This window comes from Amblyomma americanum, chromosome 10, assembly GCF_052857255.1.
Source record: "Amblyomma americanum isolate KBUSLIRL-KWMA chromosome 10, ASM5285725v1, whole genome shotgun sequence".
Classification (NCBI taxonomy): Eukaryota; Metazoa; Arthropoda; class Arachnida; order Ixodida; family Ixodidae; genus Amblyomma; species Amblyomma americanum.
The window spans coordinates 93,449,467-93,475,634 of NC_135506.1; the positions used below are offsets into that span (position 1 = coordinate 93,449,467).

The 26,168-nt window shown below is 44.3% G+C and overlaps 1 protein-coding gene across 1 annotated transcript; it reads left to right on the forward strand.

The window, feature by feature from the left end:
• LOC144107630 (protein lifeguard 4-like) lies at window positions 1-26,168 on the forward strand. Its single transcript, XM_077640731.1, has 6 exons — window positions 1-382; window positions 539-647; window positions 5,387-5,492; window positions 10,649-10,682; window positions 13,862-13,979; window positions 25,764-26,168. The coding sequence occupies exons 1-6, from the start codon at window positions 274-276 to the stop codon at window positions 26,014-26,016; spliced, it is 729 nt and encodes a 242-aa protein (XP_077496857.1). The 5' UTR covers window positions 1-273; the 3' UTR covers window positions 26,017-26,168.

Sequence of the window (26,168 nt, forward strand, 5' to 3'; positions counted from 1 at the left end):
GTGGCTTTCAAGCAGACAGACAGCGCTGGTTGCGCGCTGCGCTTTGCGCTCATTTGCGGAACTTGCTCTTGCTGCCTTGCAGCATTTGCAGTGCTCGCGCTCTCTGCAGCAGTTGTGGCTTTCCTGCTACAGATTCCGCGATCTTCGACACTTTTATCGCTGCCGTGCTGTCGTTGAGGTGGCCATTGCGATAGGCTTATATGTAAGCTGTGAGTCACACCGAGAGCTCTCGACGCTTCAGAAAGTGACCAACGGACTGCTTGTTTCGCGACCATGGGCGATGTCAAGATCAGCATGGACGACAGAGCGGGCCAGTCCTCGATTCTGGATGACTTTTGCTACAACAACAACGTCTCCAAAGCCAACGTCTATGTCCGCCTCGGTGAGTGCCGTTGCATGCGCGGCAGGGTTTCGAAAGTAGGTTGTTGGGTGCATCGAACGTTCCCGTGCAGTGTGCCTATATGGTTCTCGCAGTTTCGAATCGTTACGCGAACTGACGCCGCCCTTGCCTCGGCTGCTCTTCGCGTTGCGTGCGCAGGTTTCCTGCGTAAAGTGTACGGGATCCTGAGTGTGCAGCTGCTGGCGACTACGGTGATTGCGGCCTTCGGGATGTTCACGCCAGCTGTCAAGCTCTACATCAGCCAAAAGTATGCGCCATGCGCGATGTTTTTCCGTCTCGACCCGGGTGCACTTGACCTCGGAGCAATCCGTGTTTGTTTTTTTCTTCATTTTTTTCAACTGGTGCTGTCTTAACAGATGAATGCTTGTGAAATCCCTCATATGAAATAGAATGATTAGTAAGGAATCAACTCACGTACGTGGTACGTCACAAACGACACGTAGCTCACACACACTCACAAGAGAATTGAAAAGGACGTCATAAACACAGTGGCGTTGTCACTCATTTAAGTATTTCTAAAACATGCCATGAATGCAGTAAGCGTTGGTTATTTGGGAAAACAAGCTGTAATGTTTTCTGGGAATGTGGGCAGGAAGTTTCATGTGTCATTACTTGCGTAGTCAAAGCTGTAGCCTGAGTGGGCCAAGGTTCTTTTGTGTCGCGGAATGAGAACCTCTTGCACACATTTGTAACAAGCCACCGGAAATGGCTGCTAGGCTGTCATGTCAAGGAGACTTGAGCTGTGGGAAATTTTTTTCTCCACTTTTATGCAGCATATTGCACTTTACGTTGTTTGTCCATCGTCAAACAGTGCACAAAAAACGCCAGTACACTTGGAAGGAACGACAGGGGCAAGAGCGCAAGTTTTACTACCAACTGAAATAAACGGAAAAACAATCCCTCGGTGAGAATGCGGGCATCATTTCCCCACGTATCATAAACATAAAACCAGACAAAACATGATAAACCCTTATCATTCAAACAGCTAAGAAAAGAAAAAACCGAGATAGAGTGCCCTTGTCTGTGTCGTTCCTTCCAAGTGTCCTGCTGTTTGACGATGAACAAAATACAGAAATATCGCTAGTTGACTTCTTCCATATTGTGCTGAGGAGAAATGAGCTGAGGACCATTCTTTAAGGTCACTGTTCAGATATGTACCATAGGTGCGGACACAGTCCTAGAAGCACGCTGCCATGAGCTACCACATTTTCACTGGTACACCTCTATACTAATGATGATGAGGCCAAAATTGCAACACCATCTGCCAGTCATGTGAAGCTTTGACGACAGAGGTTATGTAGATGATTGTCCTGGAAACTTGATACTTCGCTCACCTCTTGGCACTTAGCCAGCTTTCGGTGCAACATCACTAAAAGATACAAAGCATGTGCATCATTGGAGAGCATGCCCTAGATAGTCCATGCAGTAATGTCCTCAGGAAGGCAGCATGGCTACAGTCATAGGCTTGGTTTTGCAGCGAAAACAGGAGGAAAGTTTTATCTCTCATTGATGCAAACGCACTACTCTCACCGTCTACTTATATCTTGCACTGTGTTAATTGTTGACATTTTCGTGTTGTTTCATTTATTCTAGAAAACATGAGGCAAGAAGTGTGCAACCTAAGTGATAATGGGCATTTCAGCTGCAACTATGAGGACGTTTGGGCATTTTGAGCTAACTGCATATTAATTCTTAGGCCTAGATCTCTTATTTCAGTAAATTGTTTTTCAATATAATAAAAAAACAAGTCAAGCAGTAACAAAACTAGAAACCAGTACGAAAACTGGAATGCACAGTTGAAGGTGGAGCCTTGCACGACCCAGCAGGTGTCACAAGCAGTATCAGCTAAACTATCCTGGGTGCGTGGATAAATGCAGACTGATAGCGATAGCATCGTTCATGGAGTGTCTGAAAGGGCAGAAAGCAATGTCGACATTTTCTCATTCAGTAAGCAGTGGGCAATTATCTAAGTGTTGCATAGTTTGTGACGTCAAACATGCACGTCCCTGCAGAAATTCAGAAATTATCCCAGTTGGTCACAAAAGTGAGAGGCTCAAAATCCATTATCGCAGAAACAAAATTGCGCTTGGCTGGGCAGTTAGGCTTGAAAAATCAGAAAACTTAACACTGCAGCACAAATTTTGTGAAAATTATTGAGCCTCAGAAAAGACCCATTTGTTGCCTTTGTCATTTAACCTCTTGCATATCATATGAAACCTTGGCTCTTTGGAATGATGTGTGACCTAATCACATGTTCAGTTTTGAGAGATTAGTCTTCCTGTAGTCCTTGTTATGCAGGCAACTAACAAGTTATTCACAGGGCTGCACTCTACTTTTATTGGAGCCTATTTGAGTGCTAGTGTTTTCCCACAGCATTTATCATGCATGCCAAAGTGCTTGATGAGTGCATAAAGTTTAGTGGCTAGTGCATAGACTTGAGATCGAAGAATCAAAAGACAGTGGAGATGGTATTTTTTCGATGTGCTTCGTTCTCATATTTCGGCTTCAGTGTCATAATAGTGACGCTTTAATCTTGTGGGAATGAGTTGGCTGTTGCGGATGCCGTGAAATTTACCCTGAATGATAACAACACGTAACAGCTTCTTGTTCCCATTGCAGTCAGAGATCGTTCAGTCGCGGGTAGTAATGTAATTAAAGTTTAACCCAAAAATGGCATGTGTAATCATGTGGCATGTAAGCAAACATGTGGGTTCTGTTTATAGCATCGCACTTCATTAAATCCTTATTTGATGTTTTTATTGTAAGAAGGAAGTACAGGCAGTTGATATAGTAGATCCGAGTTCCCTAAGTGGAAGCTATTTGGGATGCCTCCTTTAGTATGAAACCAAGAGCTGGTCATTATTAACGTGTCTTCAGCATTGAAGTATAAAAAAACATCACACAGGTTTTCGTGCATCCCAGTTTTGTGCTTTTTCATGGATGTGTGCTAAGCACAGTGATGCTTTTCAACCCTGAAATTCTATTCCATGGTTGGTTTGTTTGCCCTGTGGACATGTGCTACATAGCCCTGAATTTTCACTGACTGCTTGGATTCCTTAATGTCTGATGTTAAGGCACTCCTAAAACAGCCACTTCTAACATCAGAACTGGGGCTGTGTTATGTTTTGTTTTATACAAGGATGATTCATCTTGGCTGAGAGTCTGCACAGCACATTGGCAGTATATCGGAATGCAAGCACATACTTGAGTGGCAGAGAAACCAAATGTGCATACAAGCAAGACATAAAGGACAAAAAGTTTGGGCGTTGGAAGCAATATTGTACTGCAGATTTATAAGAAACAGTGATAACCAGTGAACGCACGTCGCAGTAGAATCAAGTTCTGGCTTGACCTTTTCATCAGTTTGTCCCTGAGCCTTGCCTTAAGTCTGCTGTTAGCTGAGCCTTTGCGACAGAGCCTATAAATTAATGGAAGTGTACGAGTTCTGCAATCAGGCCTTTTTTTTTGCAAAACATGGTTGAAACATTTCACCGCTTAGCTGTTTATCATTGAACACCTCACACCTGCGGGCATTGCCATGCTATTTGGAACATGAAAGGACTCAAAGCTGCTTTATTACCTACATAAGGGCAGTAGACAGGAAGCCAAGGTATGATATGTCTACTTTGTGAGCTTCTTGAAGGGCACAGCCCGGAGGACAGCTATGTACTTGGCAATGTGCACTGTCTATACGGCGCTCCGGATTTCGGATCTCTCATTTTCAAGTAAAACTTGGTTTATTCACCTGATTCTTGCATTCCGAGCAGATTACTGCACAGTTGGATTTAACCTTATTTATACCTGAAAATGTAGTTTGCCAGTGCACAACACTTAAAGGACAGCACAGACAATAGCGGTTGTCTTGTGCATACGTTAGAGCTGTGCTTTCATGTAATTGGTGATTTGGAGCTTTCTTAATGCTTTTTATCAGTGGTGCGGTTAAGTCCCAAAGATAAGTTTGAAATGTATGCTTCGGATGGGAGAGGCTGCAACACATGCCACAGTCAGACACCTTTATGGTATCAATTTATAAAATGCTACCCACAGGAGCATACTCCTAGTGCTGTTGTGCATTTGGAATGGTCACTGTGCTGCAGTGTTACAGAAATGTTTGTGCAAGCACATAGGGATTGTAATGAATGCGATGGAATAATTGCGTTGAATGAGGAACAAAAAAAAAATGGGTGATCTTGCAACCAGTTTCTTGGCTGCAAGATCCTCTCTCGCTTCTTGTGTGTTTCTGAAAGATCTAAGCAAAAGTAGACAATTATAGGTAGTGCACAAACACGAGCACTAACAGTGAAACACTTCTGCTGCAAAAATTGACTTGAAGAAACCTGAATGAAGCAATTTTTTATTCAATAACGTGATTTGTGCTTGCATTGAGAGCGAGCTCGAAAAATAATGCCCATTTCTGATCACCTTAGTTCTGAAAAAAACTAAAACCAGAAAGTAAAGGAGCCCATGCATTTTTGTAGCTCCGCATTGCCGTACACTAAATGCAAATTAGCCTATGTAGGAGTATAAAGGAAGCAAGCTGTCCTCCACATCACTTCCTTTTACGGAAAGGTCATGCTGTCCAAGCCCTGGGGTCGATTTCTGTCACTAAACATATGGAATACCTGTGGTTGTCAACGGAAACAAATTCCCTCTTTAGGGAAAACTTCTAGCACTTTCAAAGATTTTAACCAAGGTTGCAGTCCCTTCTACTTAATAGTCTCAAGACCTCTGGTGCCATGTTTAAAAGCCTCGTCCCGCTGCAGAGTTTATCAGGTTATTGTTCTTTGCAGTGGTAATATGCCTCCACTGCCAAGAGTGAGCATTTCATATATTTCCACTCTGGGACTTTGGCACCAAACTCTGCCCCTAAAAGGGAGTGATAGCTTACTTCTTTTTTTACTCTCATATAGGCTTAATTCATGTTTAAAGTGTACTGACAATTTACCACCTGTATCATCTTGTCTGATGTGTCTGTTCCTTTTGTAGCCAATGGATGGTGATGGGAGCGTTCATCATGTCCATGGTCCTCCTCCTGGCCCTGATGGTCAAGAGGCGGGAGACGCCCACAAACTACTTCCTCCTCACAGCCTTTGTAAGTGTCCCTTCTTCTGTGGTTCAAGTAATTGCACGCAGCCAGCGATATGGAAAGAGTGTGTAACACCTGTGTTTCTGGGGTGCCAGTTAAGGGCGTTGTCCATGATGTGATGGTGCCAGCTAGTACTGCTGACTCAGATGGCCAAGTTTCTGCTTTTCTGTTGATTCGAAAAGTTGGATGGGCTCTGTTGCAGCTGTAAAAGGGAGCCTGTGTTTCTTTGATACACTTATCTGGCATTACAAAGTTCCAGAGTTATGTTTTTAGAGTCACAGTTCAGAGTCGCATGAGTTTTAAGGTTACAAGGCATGTCAAGAGCACTTCAGTAAGCCAGGTATCAGTGTCACATGCACATTTTCATTGTCATCCTCATACTGCTGATGCTTATTTCAGTAGTATTGCTTACAGATGCATATACATGAAACCAGGATATGCTTGTACAAAGCTAACAAAACAGTCTTGAGGTTTCAGGAAAGGAAGGGTGCATAACTGGCTCACTTTGCTGGGAGACACCTCACTGGGAGAGAAAGAACACTGCCTGGCATCTGAAGCTTTTAGTGTGTTTCGCTCAAGGTGTCCACCTTGCAGACCAGCATGGCTTTCCTTTCCTCAAAACCAAGAGAGGTTTAGACCACCAATAAGATTAGTCTGAAGAACTATTTTTGCTTTGTGCAAACAAACCCAGGTAGCTTGTCATCTGTCCTGGCTCTATTGTTTCCACTAATATTGTTGTGCACTTCTTGTGATGATGCTGGTAAAAACTGCATGTAAACCACTCCCCTATTAAAGGGAAGCTGAAGCACTTTTCGAAAAAATTGAGTTCCATGCGGCATTTTATAGCTTTTACTCCGCTGAAAAAGAATATCGCATTCGAAAAGGGTGGAAATAAACGCAAAAAGCCGTTTTTTGGAATAAAACGGGCACCAGCGTCTCAGGGCGCCGAGCGAACGCCGCTTATGGCCGGGATCGTCGTGACGTCATCTACGGGGATCTCCGGCCAGCACCGACTGTGTTGCTGCGTAGTGCGTTGCTTCAGCTGGCTTGAGAACTGCATTTTGCAAATCATGGATCCGTCGTTCACCACAGCACAGGACGAAAAGCAGCAAGCAAAGCAGGACGGCCGGCAGACTCCCCGTGAATGGCGTCACTTCCACCAGTTCCGTCCCCCCATTCGGCGCTTGCGGAAGCGAAGAGGGCGTGTCGGCGGCGGGTTTTTAACAAGCGATTGCGGCTTATTTTGCGAGCAGAATCGAGAAAAAATTTACACACGATTTTCAAAGTCCCTTCTTCCCAACCACAGCGTTTCATGCAATTTGAAAAACGTTTCAGCTTCCCTTTAAGCACAAATCCTCCCCCTCCCCACCCCCAACACCCCCTCCCCCCCCCCAAAAAAAAAAAAAGTTTCGCTTGTAAGACAATGCAGTATCCTGTGCTGTCACAGTAGAAACTGATTTCAGGATAAGAAATGCTTCGCTTTTATGAAGTAAGCATGGGAATCTCCCATGTTCTCACTGATGCATAGAATTACAAAGTTGTATCAGCTGGTATGTTACCATTTACCTTGTATAGACCATTTAATTCTCACTCTATCAGCATTTGGAATCGTTGTTATTGGGCTGCACTTTATTTTTGGAGCATTGACATAGTTGTCTTTTCTTTATAGTCTGAGATTCTAGTTTCTCCTGAAAGTTCTGTAAAATGCCTTAATGTAGAAAATGTCATTTGAAAAGTTCTGAATGTACCTGATTTTTTTTTACGCTTGAAAATCCCTCTTGATGAAGAAATGGAAATCTTGTTCGTCATTCATTTCCTTGATCATATTATTATTTAGTGTTCAAAACTATTTCTTGAAAGCTCATTAGGTTTAGCAGATGAGCATTTGGTGGCTGGCCACATTGAGGTCATCACTGTTATGTATGTTCTAGTTCCGGTGACGTTAGTTTCAGCTGCTAGCATGTTGTGGCCTTGCTGGTCTTGCATCATACACTCATTTACATTTGGAGCTTTTGATGCACAGAAATATCTGCGCAGCTGAGCTTTCACGTAGTTGTGTATGGCTACAATAGTCATCAAGTGAAAAAATGCCAAGAAAACGTACATTTCAAACCATGTGGGTTTACGAATCTGCATTGAGCAAAACAGAAACCATGTGATGAATGCTTCGATTTGCTTGCCACGGGCCTGTCTGCATTAAGAGCCGAGAACTCACGCTACAGGGCGCTTGTGAAGAGAGCAGTGGCAGGTTTCGGTGCATGGCTATTTCATTGTTGGCACAAGCCAGTGACCTTTCGATACTCCTTCATCGTGGTCATATGACATCGACACTGCATGCAAGGAATGCAAGTTGGTGTCAGACATAAAAGTTCTATGGGAACTCAAGATCATCGCATCCTGCTGCTCCTACAGATTGTTGTCAGAAGCAGGCAAGTTGTTTCGATGCATGTTTTTCAATCTATTGATTGTCAAAAACATTCTTTGTGGTGCAAAGAAACTTTTGGTTGGCATCACTGCAGCAAGATGTAGGGCTTCTCGACGAGTTTTCTAACAACTGCCTTCAAAAGAAGCAAGTGGATGTGCGCATTACACTTGGGGACTTGTCACATAAGGTGGCCAATAGACATAGTGCATCTCTTTTCGTGTGACACTTAGCTGCCGAGGATACTCAAGAAAAACAGTTACATGCACTAGAATTGTTGCCACTGGTGAAGATTCTAATATGAAGATTCTAACATAGATGCACCTAATGTTAACCCGAAGTTCTTAAAAATGAAGCAAGCTCATTTGAGGAAAACTATCAGGTCTGCTGTCTTGTCCATTGTACTTGTGGCCTCCATACTGCACAAGCGTAGTGACAGCCATCACAGCTGCCAAATGGAGACTCGTCATTCTTTTGTCTAGCCTGAGAGCACTGTTTGACGATGTGCCAGGCAAGGAGGCATAGTTTCTCAGCAGTTGCTAAGCAATCACTGGTTGAGAACGCGGCTGGGTTTAAAAACATTTGTGCGGCTTTTGATCAGTGTGCACAGTTTTGTAGGAACAGACAAGCGAGCCTTCTGAAATGTCTGTGGAAAACTGCCGAATTCAGCGGCCACACATTAGTAGCGTCAAAGCTGAACTTTGCTGTGAATACGTCTGCCACACTGAGGCCTTTCGTAATGAACTACCGGACGTCCATACCTGTTTGTTTACCTGACAAGAGGCTTGGAAACTATTATCAGAAAATTAATGACAAAATTTATTGTGTTTCCGGCCCAGTCTTCAGCTGCATGAATTACTGGACTATTGAAAGTTCATGTAGAGGAGAATCCTTCATCACTCAAGAAGGTGGGAATTTGTCAGACAGTTGAACAGATTGTGAAGGAGTGCAAAGCACATGCAAAAGGTGTATTCCAATTCAAGATGGAGTCCAAGCCAGTGTGACGCAGAAAGTCATTGAAAAGAGCCCCTTGAGATTCCACGTGATTAGAAGTCTTGAGCTGATTTCCTGAGCTGATGAGCTGATTTCCTTACAGGCCCCGCGAAAATGTTAAAAACACAAAGTAGAAGACTGGGCGAGTTGGTATGTACTCATACTGAAAAAACAGCGCACACAATACAGGAACGAAGAAAGGAAACGACAACACGAGCGCTCGTGTTTTCGTATCCTTTCTTCGTCCCTGTAATGTGTGCGCTGTTTTTTCAGTATTAAAAAGACAGACATTGACGAACCAGCAACAAGACAAAATGCTCTCAAAGTATGCGCTGCTTCTGTGGGAGCAGAAACGTCAGCTGCAACTTCTTGAGAAAGGTGCCAATAGCATAGACATATTTCTTTTGTGACCTTTCTCAGTTTAATGCTTCATGTTCAGAACTTGAAAGTAGTGAAAATGTTGCTTGTGCAGAGCCATGGCCAGGCATTTTCTGAGAGTTTGTAAACTGGCAGAGCTCTTGTCGAGAACCTGGAAGGATTGTCTTGCATCTCACAGCATGGTATACACATAATTTGCGTAATGATCAAGGCCACTTTTAGCCAGTGGCTTGACAGTCGCAAGTCACCCTGATGAAAGTGACAACGTAGACGGTTGTGTCTGCTAACTGGCCTCCTGTGCTGGCATTCCGGTGCTTCTTTGCCTGCTTCAGCTCCTGGGGTAACCTCTTTTAGTCCTTAATCTACTACACTGGGTAGATGAGTGCCCACCCACACTGGAGTGGCGTTGTTGCTATGCCTAAACACACTTGAAACCGCAGCAGCCAAATCCGATGCTGAAAATGTGCTAGCCTTCTCCCGTCTGTATGTACAAGGACTGCTGGCTGGCACTGCAGCTTGGTAAAAATGTAGTGTCCGTGAAAATGGAACTGTGAAGTCATGTGCTGCATCGTGCGCACAATGGTTGGCTGAAAGGCGAGTGAGCAGCTTGCAAAGCGCCAAGGTTGTCGAACGAGGCCAACATGTTAGGAGAAGTGGGACAGCAGTGGGCTCTCGCCAGCTGCAAGTTGGCAAGTTTTTAGTTGCAGGCTGATGCAACTCTGACTTACGCATGCTTGTGCAGAGCACTGCTGTGCAGGTGTTGTCTGTGCAACCCATAAACTGTTTTAAAACTTTGTTTCCTTTGCAAACAGCACTCAGGTGCTCTGTATAAGCCTGGCCATAACTGTACTGTTGGCTCTTTGAAGCACAACCTTCTGTGATGTGAAACTTGAGAGAGAGAGAAATTGTTTATTTCCCAGCCCTGGTCCCGATCGTCATCTCAAGTCGGAGCTCATATCGCCCGACACATGGGTGACATGGGCAGCAAGCAGTTGCCACTGTATTGGGCTACAGGAGGAGCAGCCCAGCTCTCCCAAGAATAGGATAAATAGGGGGAATAGTAATGGGAAGATTTGATCTTGAGGGGAGATTAATTCTTCATCATGCTTGAATTTCCTTGGATAGTCACACAAAAGAGGGTTGTTCAAGTGGAGTCTTCTATGCTTGATTCATTCTCCAAGGCCGAACAAGAACCACTTCCAGGGCTTGCTTCGATTCGGAGGGCCTGTGTCCATTGTCGCTGGCAACAAAGACGAGCTCGTGCAGTAATTCGTAGCCCTGAAAAGGCTGCCACACTGTGATGTGTTTTAGACCTCAGAGCTGCTGCTTGCAGTGTGTAAATGGCTTCTCTTTTCCTTCTCTTTTTCAGACCTTTGTGCAAGCCTTCACTGTGGCAGTTGTTGGTGAGTATTTGCACATTGATGACATTAGTATAGTGGGAAAAATTATAATGTGCTGTGTTTTTAGCTCGAGCGATCTTGGTTTTACTAAGCATGTGTGCTCACTGCTAGTAGGTAAATGCTGGATTGAGCTTGGAAAGAGAATTTGCTGCATTTTCCACGAGCTTGAGTCCAGTGTACTTAAAGGGCAACTGAAGAGGGTTTAGAATTCGATGAGTTTAAACGCCCTGAATGTGTGAAATGTGCAGGGAAAGCATGCGAAATCTTTTTGCACTACCATTTGAAATGGTGACGTAATCGCCGACCAAAGCCACGTCGGTGTTCAGGCTTCTCTGCCGTGCACAGCGACGGGCAGAGGTTGCAATGATGTCACGTACGGCATCACTAAGTTTCCAGCGAAGAAGTGGTTGTATCACAGAAGAAAACGAATGCCGTCAAAGGTGGAGCTCACGAAGCATTTTTTGGCGGCATCAGATGCGACAGCAACACGTAGACGAAGGCAGCGGACATCCGAAATTTCAGCAACAGTGACATCACGACGAGTTTCCCTGCACTCCTCCAGCGCCGTGAGGAGAAGCTTGAACATCAATGCTGTTTTAATCGGTGATTACATCACCAATTTAAATGCTAGTGCAAAACTACTTTGAGTGCTGTGGAAGCATGGTAGATTCGAATTCTTGAATAACCCCAAATTCTCAAAAAACCATTTCACCTTCCCTTTAAGTGATGTGAAAGCAATGAAGCTATTGCAAGAGATCTGTGACATTGCCGACGTTCTAAATTAGCATGTTTGAGACGTGAAGCGGCTGTCTTTTGCCATTCTTTTTCTGCAAGGATGTGTCTGTTTGTACAACATTGCTTTTATTTTTCATGTGAACCGGTTAGTTCGGACACCTTGCATAAAGCATTCATGTGTGTCGTCACAGAAGCAGTGTTTTAACCTTGGCTTCTAGTTCATTCCGCTGCGGGAAATTTTGATTTTTCACCTTTTCCAAAGTAACTGGGGTGTCTGAAACAGCAACAAAGGCTGCAGCGCTGCAGTTGAGCATTGTCATACAAAAGAGTTTCCATATAGCTCACAAACTTTTCGCTGTTCAATTAGTGATAAAAGACTGAGTTTTCATTGCCATATAGATATTTGCTCCTGCATACAACAAGAAATGTGCATGTCATGAATGCCATTCTTGTTTGTCGTAAAATTTGCAGTGATGATCTCTGGTGCATCTGTGGTGACTTCCAAAAAAGCAGCACTTTTTATTCTCCTACAGGTTTATGAAAAGCTGGGCAACAATTATATTATCCCGGTGTCCAGTTTTGTTTCATCTTTTACTCTTTTTGGCATTTCTCATTGAGTAAAGTGATTTTTCACCATTGCTTTTACCAGTTGGCTCGTGGCAGGTAATAAGAGTGGAACATAAAAGAATTCTCATATTTATACATATATTTATTTACCATATATTTATTTTGGATACCTAAAGGACCATGGAAGAGTCATTACAAGGGGGGTGAGCATGAAAAATCCATCAACGCACTTTCTAGTGTATAAGGAAGGGGAAAATCAATGACGGAACCAAGGAACAATACAAAGCATAAATGAACACTTGAGAATGCTGAGGTAAAAAACAAAGTATCTGATTCACTTATTACTTGCTGTCAGAGAAAAGGGCAACAGCAACATATATGCAGTCTAGGACCTAGAAAGAAAATAAATACATCAGCAAGTGCACAAAAATTGTAAAAAAATTTTTTGTGGCAGCATTTATTAGCAATTCTTTGAACTGCTCAAGGCTTCTGACACAACAGTTCAGTTCACAAGACCATTATAAAAGAACATGCAAATGGGCCCACGTGCTGAAAAGGGTATGACACCTGCAAGGCATTGAACTGCAGCTTAAATGGTGCAAGCATGAAATGTATAAGTATATGCCTACTAAGTATCCATTGAGTTGCCGCTTAAGCAGCCAATAGTACCAGTTCATTCTAATCTTGCACACAGCATGACTGTCACAGGACCTGCAAGTAGTGGACCAATCACTGCCGCCTTTGTTGCTGTTTTCAGACACCCCAGTTACAATTTAAACACGCCCAGTACAAATGAAACTGGCCAGTACAGGAGGTGCCCTTGTGCGTCATTGAATCAATACATGTTGTGCTGGACAAATATTAACAGCACTTGACTTATACGAAATGTAAATGGGTTGTTAGTCTAGTGGTCTTCCTTTGGGACGAATCCTGGAGGAGTGCAGGAGGACTTCACAGCAAGACTCAAATTATAATGTCTTTACTTATTTATTTTTTCATTCTTCATTCTCTAATGCTTTCTTTCAAGGACAATTCCAACTTATCTCGTTGAACTGGTGACTTGCAGTGTTTGACACTGAATGCCTTATATAATAGCACTGTGGAGGAATGCAGCCACAGGAGCTATATTGACGGTTTGACATCCGGTGTAATGTGGTACAATTTGATTGCACGGCAACATTTTTTGCCAGGGTACCAAAAACAGCTTTTTGACGCTGTTAACAGTGTAAACACGACACTTTTAGTTGGCCATGCCGCAGCGTCCCTCTTGCGCACGCGTAAACAGTAGCGTCATCTAGTCACAAGACGTCAAAGCACATCAACGCTCGGTTGAAGAAATTTTCATCCGTGATTACTGGTAACTAGGGTGAGTGCACTGCGGGCCTTTTTTTTTTTTGTTCCAAGAAGAAAAACTATGTAAACCGAAGAAAATGTAAGAACTGACTAAAAGCTAGAAAACTGCTTCGCCAGGTGTCGTTGCTACGAGGAAAACACGCTGCATTTAGTTAGGCCTAGGAGCTTGAAAATAGCCAAATTATCTGAAAAACTGGGGCCAGTTATAGGTTATACCGGTGCGTGTGGGCAAGAGTAGGCGAAATAAAAGCGAATCGTTACCATTTGAGTGAGCTATTGCATAAGAGAATCCAGCGGCGACATGTATTTATTCCGAAGCGGGCGAGCTGGGCGCCGCCATCTTGTCAACGCAGCACGTAGCGTCCCACGTTGCGTACGCTACGCTATGCTTTATAGCGGGCGGGCGTCCGCAACGCGCGGCTAGATACGTTGCGTTCTGTGCATGCGCATTTGTTGCCCGCAGTGTCGTTGCGTACGCAAGCTCACTGCGTACGTCCAACTGAAAGTGTCTATTGTGTTGTGTGCAGTGTCCTTCTACGACCAGATGGCCGTGCTGCAGGCCTTCCTGTTGACGATGGGCGTGACTGGCGGCCTCACGCTCTACACATTCCAGAGCAAGCGGGATTTTTCCACTTGGGGTGCAGGGTGAGTTGTGCTGCTGTCCCTCTCCCTTGATAAGCTGGGGTTTGTGTGGTAGCCTTTGGGGCTTGTCATCTGTGAGGGTCTAGCTCATCGGGGAAAGCCCCGAGACTCATTCATGAGGTCATAGGCTTGGGTTCCACATAGGGCGTCAGAGTGCTGCGAGGCACATGTGTGTGTATGACACACTGCGTCAAGTATTGACTGCAGCCATTGTCACATGGCATCATGGATATAATCATCGTCAACATCATTGTTTCATGTCAACAGAAAGGAAAATTGGAAAGCTGACCTAAAGTTGATGTTCGAGCTTTGAAACAGAAACCTTGTTCACTGAAGAGAAAGCTCAAAAAAACAAAGCTGAACTGTCTTGGCAGTCATCCTAGGCATTTGCGTATGTCGGCAGACAATTGCTGTCACTATGGTTTAGTGTTTTTCATGTTTGCATTTCCGGGCTTGAGATATTGGCGTGACAGCGAATTCTACTCTCTAACACTTACGGATGTTAACTTGGGCTTCATGGATTCCATGCAGTACTTCACAAGTGCTTTGGGACATGCTTCATTTTTGCAGTGTTCCTATATTGCTTCAGTTCTATTCTGAAATCACTGCTCTCACTCGCAGGGTGATTTTTTTTAACCTTTACAGGTTTTTATTTTACAACTGTGAGAGATACATCAGTGCCATCTGTTGAGCTGGATTGCACAGCAAGACAAACATTATGTACCTCATATGGATCAATAATTATACAATTATCTAAATTAACAAATAAACTCATTTTTATTTTGATTTTTGATTTTAGGCCATCATATCATATTTTTTCTTTATTAATGTGATCAAGAAGGCCTCCCAGTTTCTTAAAATAAAACTCTGTAAAGGTTAAACTAATCACCTCGTATAAGAATATAATCACAATCTCCCCGCCAAATGCTACCGATGGCTACCTGAAACCTTTCTTTCTTCAGCTTTTGCTGCATGTCTGCTGACTGTGAAACACTGAAATCTAGATTACAGGGATGGTAATCTCCTGGAAATGTACAGGCTGGTCCACTTTTGTGGTGAACACACAAACGTGTGGCCGCGGAGCACCAGTGCGACCGCCACAGCCGCGCTTCAATGCACAGTGTCAGATAATGCAAAACATCGCCTCCAGGTCCCTCTGCTCCTGCGCTGCTTTGCTTCGATGTGCGGCCTGTCAAACACATGGGTGCTTCAAATTGCACGGCCGTACACTCATGTGTTCACCGCAATAGTGGACCACCTTGTACACACGTCGTCAGAAGTTTATGCAACACAGCTGCGATGCGTGAAATAATTTTTTTTGTGTCTCCAGGCCACATTGCCTGAGATTGAGTGGTGCAGTGCACAATGCGCACAATTATAATTAGGCTGCTAATACAACTGAACCTCATTATAGACTGCAGGTAAAAATTCCTAAACTAGTTTAATGTAGCCAAATTCAGTTGTGTAAAATTTTGACCGAAAGGTGCGCAAGAACAGCACAGTTTTTTAATTGGTGAAGGGACAACTCGAGCGCCCTCACCAGAGAAATTGGGAGACCTTTTCCGAAGATTTAGCGCCGTTTTTGAAGGTGCTCACGGCAATTCTGGAGGCCGTAAAGAAACGAGCGCCAGTTACGTTGGCTTCCCACATCATTGCTAGCATGCAACAGTGGCAGGGTACACAAGCTAAGGTGGCTTGCCCGCATTACAGCCATGTCACGTGGAAAATGGTACATCAGAGCGAAAGCTATTGCCATTTTCACCACCTCTTTGACAGCAGACATGAGCAAAAGATGGCTACTACGAGGCTACAACTGTCCAGAACACTGTTTCTAGAGTGCTGTCAATGAGTGCAAGAAGCGTGTAGGTGCAAGATGAGAACACTAATGCGAGATAAAAGCATGAGCGCTTGCCGCACCACCACCGGCCACTTAGTAGTGCGGTGGAGCCTGCCGTCTGTGATCCAAGCGGACACCACTATGTGCTAGGTAGTTCGATGTATCCGTTCTGTGGCCTGCCGTGTTCGATATTTAAAGCAACAAATGCATATGTTTGTTAAAAACATTTAGTGAGATTTTGATGCAGCCAATGTTTCATTATCCTGAGTGCAAAGATGAGGTGGAAATTAAACTGTCTTGCCGGTATTACGTTCCGTGCACTTTTCACTGCCTGTGTTAACACAGCGCCTGGAATTGTGTATGTCAGCTTTATTTGGTGGATTTTCTCTTTTAGTGAATAAGGCTCCTATTTAAGATTGAAAGCGTGTTTTGTATTTTAACCCTTACCTTTGTTAGGTATTCGCATCTCCCTTTCTTTCGACATGAATTTAATAAATGACTGGCCAGATGACACATTGTCAAATCTTAGCTGTTATCGTCTTCTAACTATTGGGCTGCATGCTGGAAGGCTGTCAAGTAAAGTGTTGCTGGGAACCATGAGCTGCAGATAAGTGTGTGACACCTGTGCATTTTTCGCTGTACTGAGCATATACACAATGCGGACTGCAGCGCACACATATACAAAGGCCCGCTGGCTATGCTTAGGCTAAGGAGTTTATTTATGGGCCTTTTATGCTGGCATGGCAAATGATGTAGTGATGCATTCTGTCACTGCACATTGTCTTGTGCTCAACAGCTAGTGTTTATTTATCGCTTATTGCTGACAGTGGACACGAAAGGGCATATACAAATGATGGTGTTTGTCTGAGTGAGTATTTTTCTCGTTTTTCTGCTTGTAATGAAGGCTTCTGGTGTATGCATGCAGCATACCCCACGAAATGTCTTGTCGGATGTAAAAAAAAAAAACTCACATTCTTCATTCATGGTTCACAAGTCTGTCTTGCTACAAGAGGGCAACCATGTGGGCTTAGTGGTGTGCATCAAACATTACGAAAGCCAGCGCTGTCCTGTATACTTTCTCCTCTTGTGTTCTCGTTTTTGTGACTGGTTTCATTTTGCTTGTTACAAATCTTTTCACCCCATTGACGTCAAGGCCTGGCTGCTTTTAACCAGCCTGTACCGCTAATTTCAGTCATTATTCTCTTGGTTATGAATGTCACAGTCATATTATATGCTTTTCGCAATTTTTGGCGCTCAAGTGGCACTTGCATCTAGGCAATGGAGAATGTAGTCATGCCTGCAGGTACATTTTCTACACAAAATTTGCTTTTGCAACAGACCATTGTTAGGCATGAAAAGCAATCATCGTGGTTGTTGGAGGTATATTGCTTTATTTCTGTAATTGGCCGAAAACTGAGCAGTCAGTGGAAAGCACCAAGTGCGGTAGAGTTCCTGCTCGAATAGCCTCGAATAGTTGCTTACACTTATGGCTTCTCCTCTACTTCCATCAGACTATAAGGATGATTCTTATAGACAGGGTGGACATATTTTATCCAGCCCTATCAGCTGGGCACGCTTGTCACTGTCACATTATTTGTGTACAAGGTATATGCTACAGCCTCTAAACATTCCGCAATTACTGTATAAACGCGTATAAGGGCCGCAATTTTTTTCTCAAATTTGAGGGCCAATTTTCGGTGTGCGGCCCACCCACGCGATGTGCGAAATTTTTTTTTTAACTAGAAACACAGCAATCAGGGAATGAGTGGCATTTATTCAGCGTTCAGTCATCACTCGCGGAGTATTTCACTGTGCTCTGCTGCACGCTCATCCCACAAGATGTAGCACAGCATGTCCGCTGCCAATGCGTGGCAGTTGTTCCGCACTTCCATCACTTGGCAGAGCAGCTCTTCTTCCATTTCGGGAAACTTGGAACAGCTTGCCTCGGAAAGCGTGCTTTTTGCAGCTTGTGTTCCTCAGTGCATCCTTTTGGTTGCACCATTGTCGTACGCACTTCTCGGCCACGTCGAATTTCCTGCCCACCGCATGCTTGCCGTGTTCGACAGCAAACTCCCAGCCGTGCAGCTATTAAGGTGCTTGCCCATCATGCCAAAACTGCAATGCTTAGTGGCAGCATGCAAAAGGCACAACTATGCTGGTCTAACACGCTACCACAACTCCTGTGCCTTTGACAGCCACATAAGGCTTGAGGTGGAGATAATGATGCCAGTATGGATAGCGGGAGCTCGCGGCGGAGGAGAAAGTTGACGATGATGATGATGAGCCGTGGCCTCGGGCGCCATCCGTGGGCGGCACCTGGAAGCTCCTGTGCACATGCGTCACCTGTGATCTCCTGTGATCGCCTGTGTGTGCTCTGTGATCAAGTGTACCGATGCTCGCAGCCGGAGCTGATCACGGAAGCCATGGCGCAGGCATTTCGAAGGCCATTTCTGCGTAGGTCAGGGAAAGTTTGGGTGCAGCCCTTACGCGGTTATTTTTTAAAATATTTCCTTCAGAAAAACAGTATGCGGCCCATACATGGATGTGGCCCTTACACACGTTTATAAGGTATGCTATTCTTGGTTTGTGACCAGTGTGCTGATGTGTAATCTCACTTGTATGCATGAAAGATACTCTGAAACTTCATTTCTGCAAAAATTGACTGCATGCAAGACACCCTTTCCACTACAGTTGGGCCGCAGTGGTACAGTAGACGACAGGTAATTCGGGCTCCAATAACTCGGACTTGTAGGATATTTCAGACTTCGATGAGGCACCGTCAGTCACCCTATAGAAGCGCATACATATTCGCGACGGATATTTCGGACTTTAAAAGTTCCAAAGCTCGATTTTTCGGACTAAATTCAGTCGCCTGCGGGCCAAAATCGGCCATCTTATCGTCTTTTCGCCAGCACAAAAGACGCCATCTTGGATTGAGGTGGATTTACTCTGCAGTTCGATTGGCTTGACATATTTTTGGTACCTCATTTTTGCCAGTAGAGGTCCCTGCGATCTCTGACACTTCGAGGCGGCAGTCGTATTGTCATCGCCGTCAACTCGCTTTTGTTGCCACTGTTATCGCGGGCAGTTATCGCTTCTCTCACACGTTGAAAATTGGTTGTTGGGGCTCGGCGAACACCTGAACCGTGCATTAAGGAAAGGGATAAAGGCGGGACTGAGAGAAAGTTAGAAAGAGGTGCCGTAGTGGAGGGCTCTGGAATAATTTCGAGCACCAGGAGATCTTTACGTGCACTGACATCGCACAGCCCATGGGCGCATTTGCGTTTCGCCTCCATCGAAACGCGGCTGCCACGGTCTGGTTCGAACCCGGGTACTCCGGATCAGTAGCTGAGCGCCCTAACCACTGAGCCACCGCAGCGGTAAGAGTATATGGGTTATAGCAGTTATGCCATTGAAGGCATCATAGCGAGTCATAGTGTGACAGATTTCACAGACAGACGAATGGACGGTCAAGGATGAGCCATTAAAGGCTTTCGCCTTAATAAAGCTGTTTCTCTCTTTTCTCTCTCTGTCTCGCATAACTGGCCCTCTGGGACTCTGGAAACCTCAGTCGTGTTTTAACCTACGTGGCGCTCCGGCTTCACGAAGTTACATCCGTTCGCCGTTTTGTGATTGCGTCCGGCGGTTCCACCGCTTTGAACGAAAAGTGCCTTGCCTTTGCGTGTGTTTGACGAGCGGTGTGGTGCACACTCGGGTTGTGGACAACATGACCCCGCCAGTGCAGCCGGGTCCGTCAAAGGAGCGTGGGAAGCATTCAACTAAATGCCGTGACCTTGCTGTCTAGCATGTACAGAGAAAGCACAACTTTGGCGAAAATACAGGCGCAAATCGTCACCGTAAAATCAGTGACTTTTTTAAGCAGATTTCATCTCAGTAAAGTAATTTTTTTGTACTTCACAGATTTTTTGGACCGTTTGATTATTCGGACCATTTTTCAGGTCCCTTCAAGTCCGAAAAATTGGTCGGCGACTGTATATCCCTGGGCACGTGCTATGTTGTTTCTTAGTAACAAAGAAAAAGGCAGACCCCCCCCCCCTCGTAGCTCGCTGCTTGATGCTCACAACTCAAGTGGTTCACATCGGGTTAACTTAAATGTGAACCATTTTTATAAGGCACAAACTGTATGCCTGTCTCACATGCGTACAAATGGAAAAATTGCACTCGGATTGACGTCACTTTCAAGCCGTTTCGGCCATTGATTTTGTAGAAAAAAAGGTGTACATGTTTGTACCAACGACTTTGTAAAAAAACCTCAAACATGATCCATGGTAGAATTTTTAATTGTTTCATAAAGCGTCATGAGGCATCTGACCGACAAAAAAGGCTTAAAAGCTTGACAGTTTTTGTTTTAATTTTGTTTTTTCCGCAAATATGGGCAATGTCAAACTGTACACCCACACTTGTAAAAACACACAGCACACCAAGGACACCTATTAATAAAAGAGCAAGCCATGTTGATTGGTTTGTTTGATTATTTGGTAGTATTTAGCATGAAAAAATGTGAAATGTAGGTGCACCATTGTCTGCTTGCTGACACTTGAAGCAGACACATGTGTCCTGGTGTCCTACAGAAGGTTAAGAAGCTGCCATGACAGTTGATTTTTGCACATAAATTTTTCGTTGCTCCTTGCTCTTTATAATAAACCGCAGTTCTTGGAATTTGCGGTCATTAAGTGCAACGCCTGTTTTTATGGTGAAATTTTAACTTCGGAATGCATTCCTGCCCTGCTTCTTACACTTTTTGAAATTCTCTAACAAGTCTGCAGATTTCAGCTAAAGCTTTCACTCTGGCCAGAAACGTTTGCTGTCGTTGGTAACTCGAGTCCTCAATGAAGCAATGTGACTGGTGCCCAGTAGGTTTCAGAGATTAAAGTTAACTCATTTCTCTCATTCGGTAAGAAGCATTAGCTCATTTTGATAGCTGTTACTGGATAGATGCCGAGCATCAGTGAGTTCGACTCGCTTAAAGTTGGCATTCATTGGCAGTGTACCGCCGCTATCTGTTTAGTGCTTTTCTTATGTTGAACCTCTCAAGTTTCAGCACCCCCTGATAACTGGCATAAGGTCGCTGCTGTCATGTGTACCTGATTTTCACCCACTCTTGCATCTGCACTTCACTGAAACACAAATGCGTCCACACATCAGGCCTCTCTCGGACATTAGTCTTGGTCCAAGCTCATCTGGATAGCATCAGAGGCCACTTCCTAAGCCATAGAATATGCACATGGCCACCTATAGACCTCCTGCATGTTCGCAAACAAACAAGGTGGCGCTGCAGTCGCTCGCGGTAGGCAAAAGGCCAGGGAGTGGCGTCGCGGAGAGGTGTAGAGCGCTGGTTTTCAAGGCTTGTAGGCACGTTTTCAGTTTCTGTGAATCACAGCAATGGTTGATGCTTTCAACTTAGTAATTTCTCGAAGTACACGCGCTTGCGTTGGCCACGTGGAGCGTATTCAGAGACATAGTTCGCCACTGTGTATTGTATATGGTTAGTAGTAAACAGAAAGCGTTTCTGCCGTTGATTTCTACGCTAGGCATTGAATAAAATAGGAAGTTTTTGACGCTCTGTTCTAGCCAGAATCATTTTACTTCGGAACAGTAGTGAGAGGAAGTGCTGGCGTTGTTTCGGCAGAGCAGACGTGCGCTCACCGTCTGTTGACACACGTGTTGCACTGTGCGACAAGTGGCGACAGCGTCGTGTCCCTGATCTCCTCTGTCTCGCTTAAGCGCTGTTTTTAGCCGCGTGACTACGCACCAGCCGGGCCGACTTCTGCCTTTCTTAAACTGGGGAATTTGGTGAAAAAACTTGATTTCTGGAATTATTTTCTTTCCTAGCTCTGGGGTCTCTTGTTTCGTGACGAAAAATTATAGCAAAATGTCCAGTAGAAATTTATAAATTACGCTTTTTAGATGTGTGATCCTCAAAAATTGTGAGGTAATTTCTTTGATTTATTTGAGGATTTCTTTGATTTCAGTGCTGCATTTCTTTGACCAAAGCGAACGCGACGAGCCGATAAACGAGGGAATAAACCTAAGGCTCGTTTTCTGACCTTTCACATTTTCTGCGGTTGGCATCACGCACACCTTCGTAATTTCGTAACGCATGAAAATAGAATGGTTCTATTTGTCGCAATCTATTCCTGTGGCGTTGAGGAGTGTAATAAATCTCTCGTTTTTTTCCCTACACGTGCAGTACTATGTGAGTTTTTTTTTTTTTTTGTACGAGACGTTTTCATATAATTATGGATGCATAAGTACTGATCATCTAAAAAAAGAACTAACAGAGTCATCATACGGGACAGGGCTTTGTGAACATGCTTGCATAAAAAAATTTGCGCCCTTTCTATTATAGTAATTAAGGCCTTGGGGTGACTTCACGAGGGTGTTAATTATAATTACCCAAGAACGGCACCAGGTATAGCTAAAAATGTAACCCATTACTTAAACTAGCGTAGCAATTTCATATTTGCACCAAATTTAGTTACATATCGCACGAAAACACTTTTCTTTGCCACGTTCCCTCTCAATCTCACTACGTGTCTCTGTTAGTAGCCCGGCTGCGGCTGCTTCTTTCCAAACAAGCTGCGCGATCATGTACTACCTCATGAAACAGCTTATGACACATGCATGTCGCAATGAAAAATCTGGTGGCTTTTAGCACACTTAAGGTACGCTATTCTAAACACGCCAACGTGACCACGCAAGATGGACACAACTTACCAGACTTCTTTCTACTCGAATCAAATAGTTACGTCGGTCGTATTAAGGAACAGTTTGAAGTAAATATTAAATTCCATAACATGAGCCATTAAAACATGCTGTGCTGTTACAACAAAAGAACGCATTCCTGGGGGCGAGTGAACCTGCCGGCGCCCCATGCATAGCTACTCAAGGTGATAAATATGTGTGCTGCTTGCTACATATGTGCTTCTTTTCCTTGCGCAGTTATAAGCGTACTGTTCTGATGTTCAGATGAATGTACGCAGTAACTTGCATGCTATTAAGTACATTGAGTCGCAGTGCCGATCGACTGTTCTGATGTTCAAATGAATGTACGCAGTAACTTGCATGCTATTAAGTACATTGAGTCGCAGTGCCGATCGACTGTTCTGATGTTCAGATCAATGTACGCAGTAACTTGCATGCTGTTAAGTACATTGAGTCGCATTGCCGATCGACTGTTCTGATGTTCAGATCAATGTACGGAGTAACTTGCATGCTATTGAGTACATTGAGTCGCAGTGCCGATCGACTGTTCTGATGTTCAGATCAATGTATGCAGTAACTTGCATGCTATTAAGTACATTGAGTCGCAGTGCCGATCGACTGTTCTGATGTTCAGATCAATGTATGCAGTAACTTGCATGCTATTAAGTACATTGAGTTGCAGTGCCGATTGACTGTTCTGATGTTCAGATCAATGTATGCAGTAACTTGCATGCTATTGAGTACATTGAGTCACAGTGCCGATCGACTGTTCTGATGTTCAGATCAATGTATGCAGTAACTTGCATGCTATTAAGTACATTGAGTCGCAGTGCCGATCGACTGTTCTGATGTTCAGATCAATGTATGCAGTAACTTGCATGCTATTAAGTACATTGAGTCGCAGTGCCGATCGACTGTTCTGATGTTCAGATCAATGTACGGAGTAACTTGCATGCTATTGAGTACATTGAGTCGCAGTGCCGATCGACTGTTCTGATGTTCAGATCAATGTATGCAGTAACTTGCATGCTATTAAGTACATTGAGTCGCAGTGCCGATCGACTGTTCTGATGTTCAGATCAATGTACGCAGTAACTTGCATACTATTAAGTACATTGAGTCACAGTGCCGATCGACTGTTCTGATGTTCAGATGAATGTATGCTGTAACTTGCATGCTATTAAGTACATTGAGTCTCAGTGCCGATCGACTGTTCTGATGTTCAGATGAATGTACGCAGTAACTTGCATGCTATTAAGTACATTGAGTCGCAGTGCCGATCGACTGTTCTGATGTTCAGATGAATGTACGCAGTAACTTGCATGCTATTAAGTACATTGAGTCGCAGTGCCGAGCGGCGGTTCTGATGTTCAGATGATTGTACGCAGTAACTTGCATGCTATTAAGTACATTGAGTCGCAGTGCCGATCGACTCCCAGACTTTGTGCTTTACTACCGCGGCCCATTCCCTGTCCAGGTTCATAATGCGGTATTTTTCTGCGAGAAACCTATCGAGGCTCATTCAAATTTACTTTTATGCTACTACGCGCATCCAGCAGTGACGCAGCTGGTCAGTACATGCTGCTTCTGCAGTGCGCAGGCATGATGCAGCCGCCGGTATCTGCGGCAGCTGCGGTAGGCACGGGCAGGCGGAACCTGTTTTGCCTACCATGCGAATGTCGCTGCTGACATCAGGGCCACTGCATCTTTGTGACGTCGCGGAGTGAAGGAGGTCTATGGAATAGCGTATATATTGCATACACGGCTGCATAGGTGGGAGGGGGGGCTTTTTTCATGTCCATGGAAGAATACTACAAGTTGGCAATAAAGACAGCCTTGGAACAATACAGCGGCTTCTATGGGCAGTTGTTGGGAGTCTGTATCTGCAGCTGTTGCATCCGGCACCTTGTTTATGTGCAATTTTTTTTTTTTCATTTGTGAACTCCTCTTGTGTGGCAGCTCTAGCTCTTCGTGATCACATCACTAATATTACTGCAGTAAAATCTCGATGATACGATCCTGGTTGATACAAATTTGTAAAATCCACTGGCCAAAGTGTATTGTGTGCAGTGGGCAAAATTCGGATGTTATGATTAACCCTCCTTGTCTTGAGCTTCTCGTTGCTTCTCGTTTTGAGCTAAGACTCTTGCTGAACACCTTTTCAATCGATAGCATGGTTCATTCATGTTTTCTCAGTATCCGCTGCCCTTTCCCACAGAAAAAGAAAACTAAAGAAGCTAACATCTTAAAATTGCTTTAAATTCAACTACCTCATTGCCATCTTTGATGTTCATTGTGCAGGAAAAAGAACACAGTACCAATGTTGTATATCTGTCAAGCACAGTACAGGGAGCTTAGTTGCGTAAATAGTGACTTCTTTTCTTTTATCAATGACTTTCTGGCACTAAAGTCCAATATCAGATGAGGGCAGTGGCTGTTGGCAGGAGTAGAATGAGAGGTGTGATAAGACAGAGGCGGTAACACTGAAGGGCCTGTATTTTTACTTTAGTTCTTCATTTGGGATAACCACCAAAAGCATGCATGGGTTGACTGGAGCAGCAGATGCAGCTGTTGCTGCTTCAAAATATTTCTGGAACAGCTCTCAGTGAATAATGACCATGTCACCATTGAAGCAGGCTTGGTTGTGCTGTTTTATTTTTTGCTATGTTGTGCCCCAGCACAACAGGCAAGGCTGCAGTAAGTTGCAATCGCACAGGCGAGCAACTTTTGGAACAATTGCTCATCCATTTGAATGCATTACAGGAGCAGTTAATGTGCTGTAACATTGCGAGGGTTTGTACAGCAGTTATGGCTTCGAGCAGTGGCCACAAAATTGAAGCAGCATGGCTTGTTGGGCAAAGTTGGTGCATGCTTGACAGAAAAAAAAAACAACATATAGGGAACGCATTCTTGACCGAAGTGACTCACACAGACAGCACAACCGATTTTTCTCTAAAATCAGCTGTGTAAAATGAGTGGTGTTCCAGCATTGTCCATCGTCTCTCATGAATGGGCTCCTTGTAAGCAGGTTTGTTGTCATGTAAAGGCAGCTGTTGTTACCAGGAAATGTTTTTGAACACTGCTATCGGCAGCATATTAATTTGGTGAATGCAGCTGTATATGTTGGGCCCACAGCTGTTTGATGAATTGCTGAAAATGTCTTAGAATACTTAGTTGAAGATCTCTTTCCTTAATGTGCGCCTTGCATTCTTTTTTGTGCGCAGGTTGTACGCCTTCCTGATGGTCTTATTGATGGGGAGCCTGTTGCAGTTCTTCCTCACATCAAGTCACCTGGAGTTTGTGCTGTCGCTTGGAGGAGCAGTGCTCTTCTCGTTCTTCATCATCTTCGACACCCACATGCTGATGCACCGCGTGTCGCCAGAGGAGTACATCCTGGCCACCATCGAGCTGTACCTCGACATCATCAACCTCTTCCTGCACATCCTGCGCATCATTGGAGAGGCGAGAAGGAATTGACCAGAGACCTGTGGAGCGAGCATTTTGGTCCGAGAAGTTCTCTCCTTTGTTTTCAGAGAAGCAGCAATGACACAGCGCAAATCAAGGCACTTGTGGTGCGCCCACCAGACTGCTGGGAAGAGAGAGAATTAAAAAAATTGCCGGTGCCTATA

Coding starts and splice junctions, on each gene's coding strand:
- LOC144107630 (XM_077640731.1), top strand. CDS start 274: ATGGGCGATGTCAAGATCAGCATGGACGACAGAGCGGGCCAGTCCTCG. Junction 383..538: donor CAACGTCTATGTCCGCCTCG/GTGAGTGCCGTT, acceptor TTGCGTGCGCAG/GTTTCCTGCGTAAAGTGTAC. Junction 10,683..13,861: donor CTTCACTGTGGCAGTTGTTG/GTGAGTATTTGC, acceptor TGTTGTGTGCAG/TGTCCTTCTACGACCAGATG.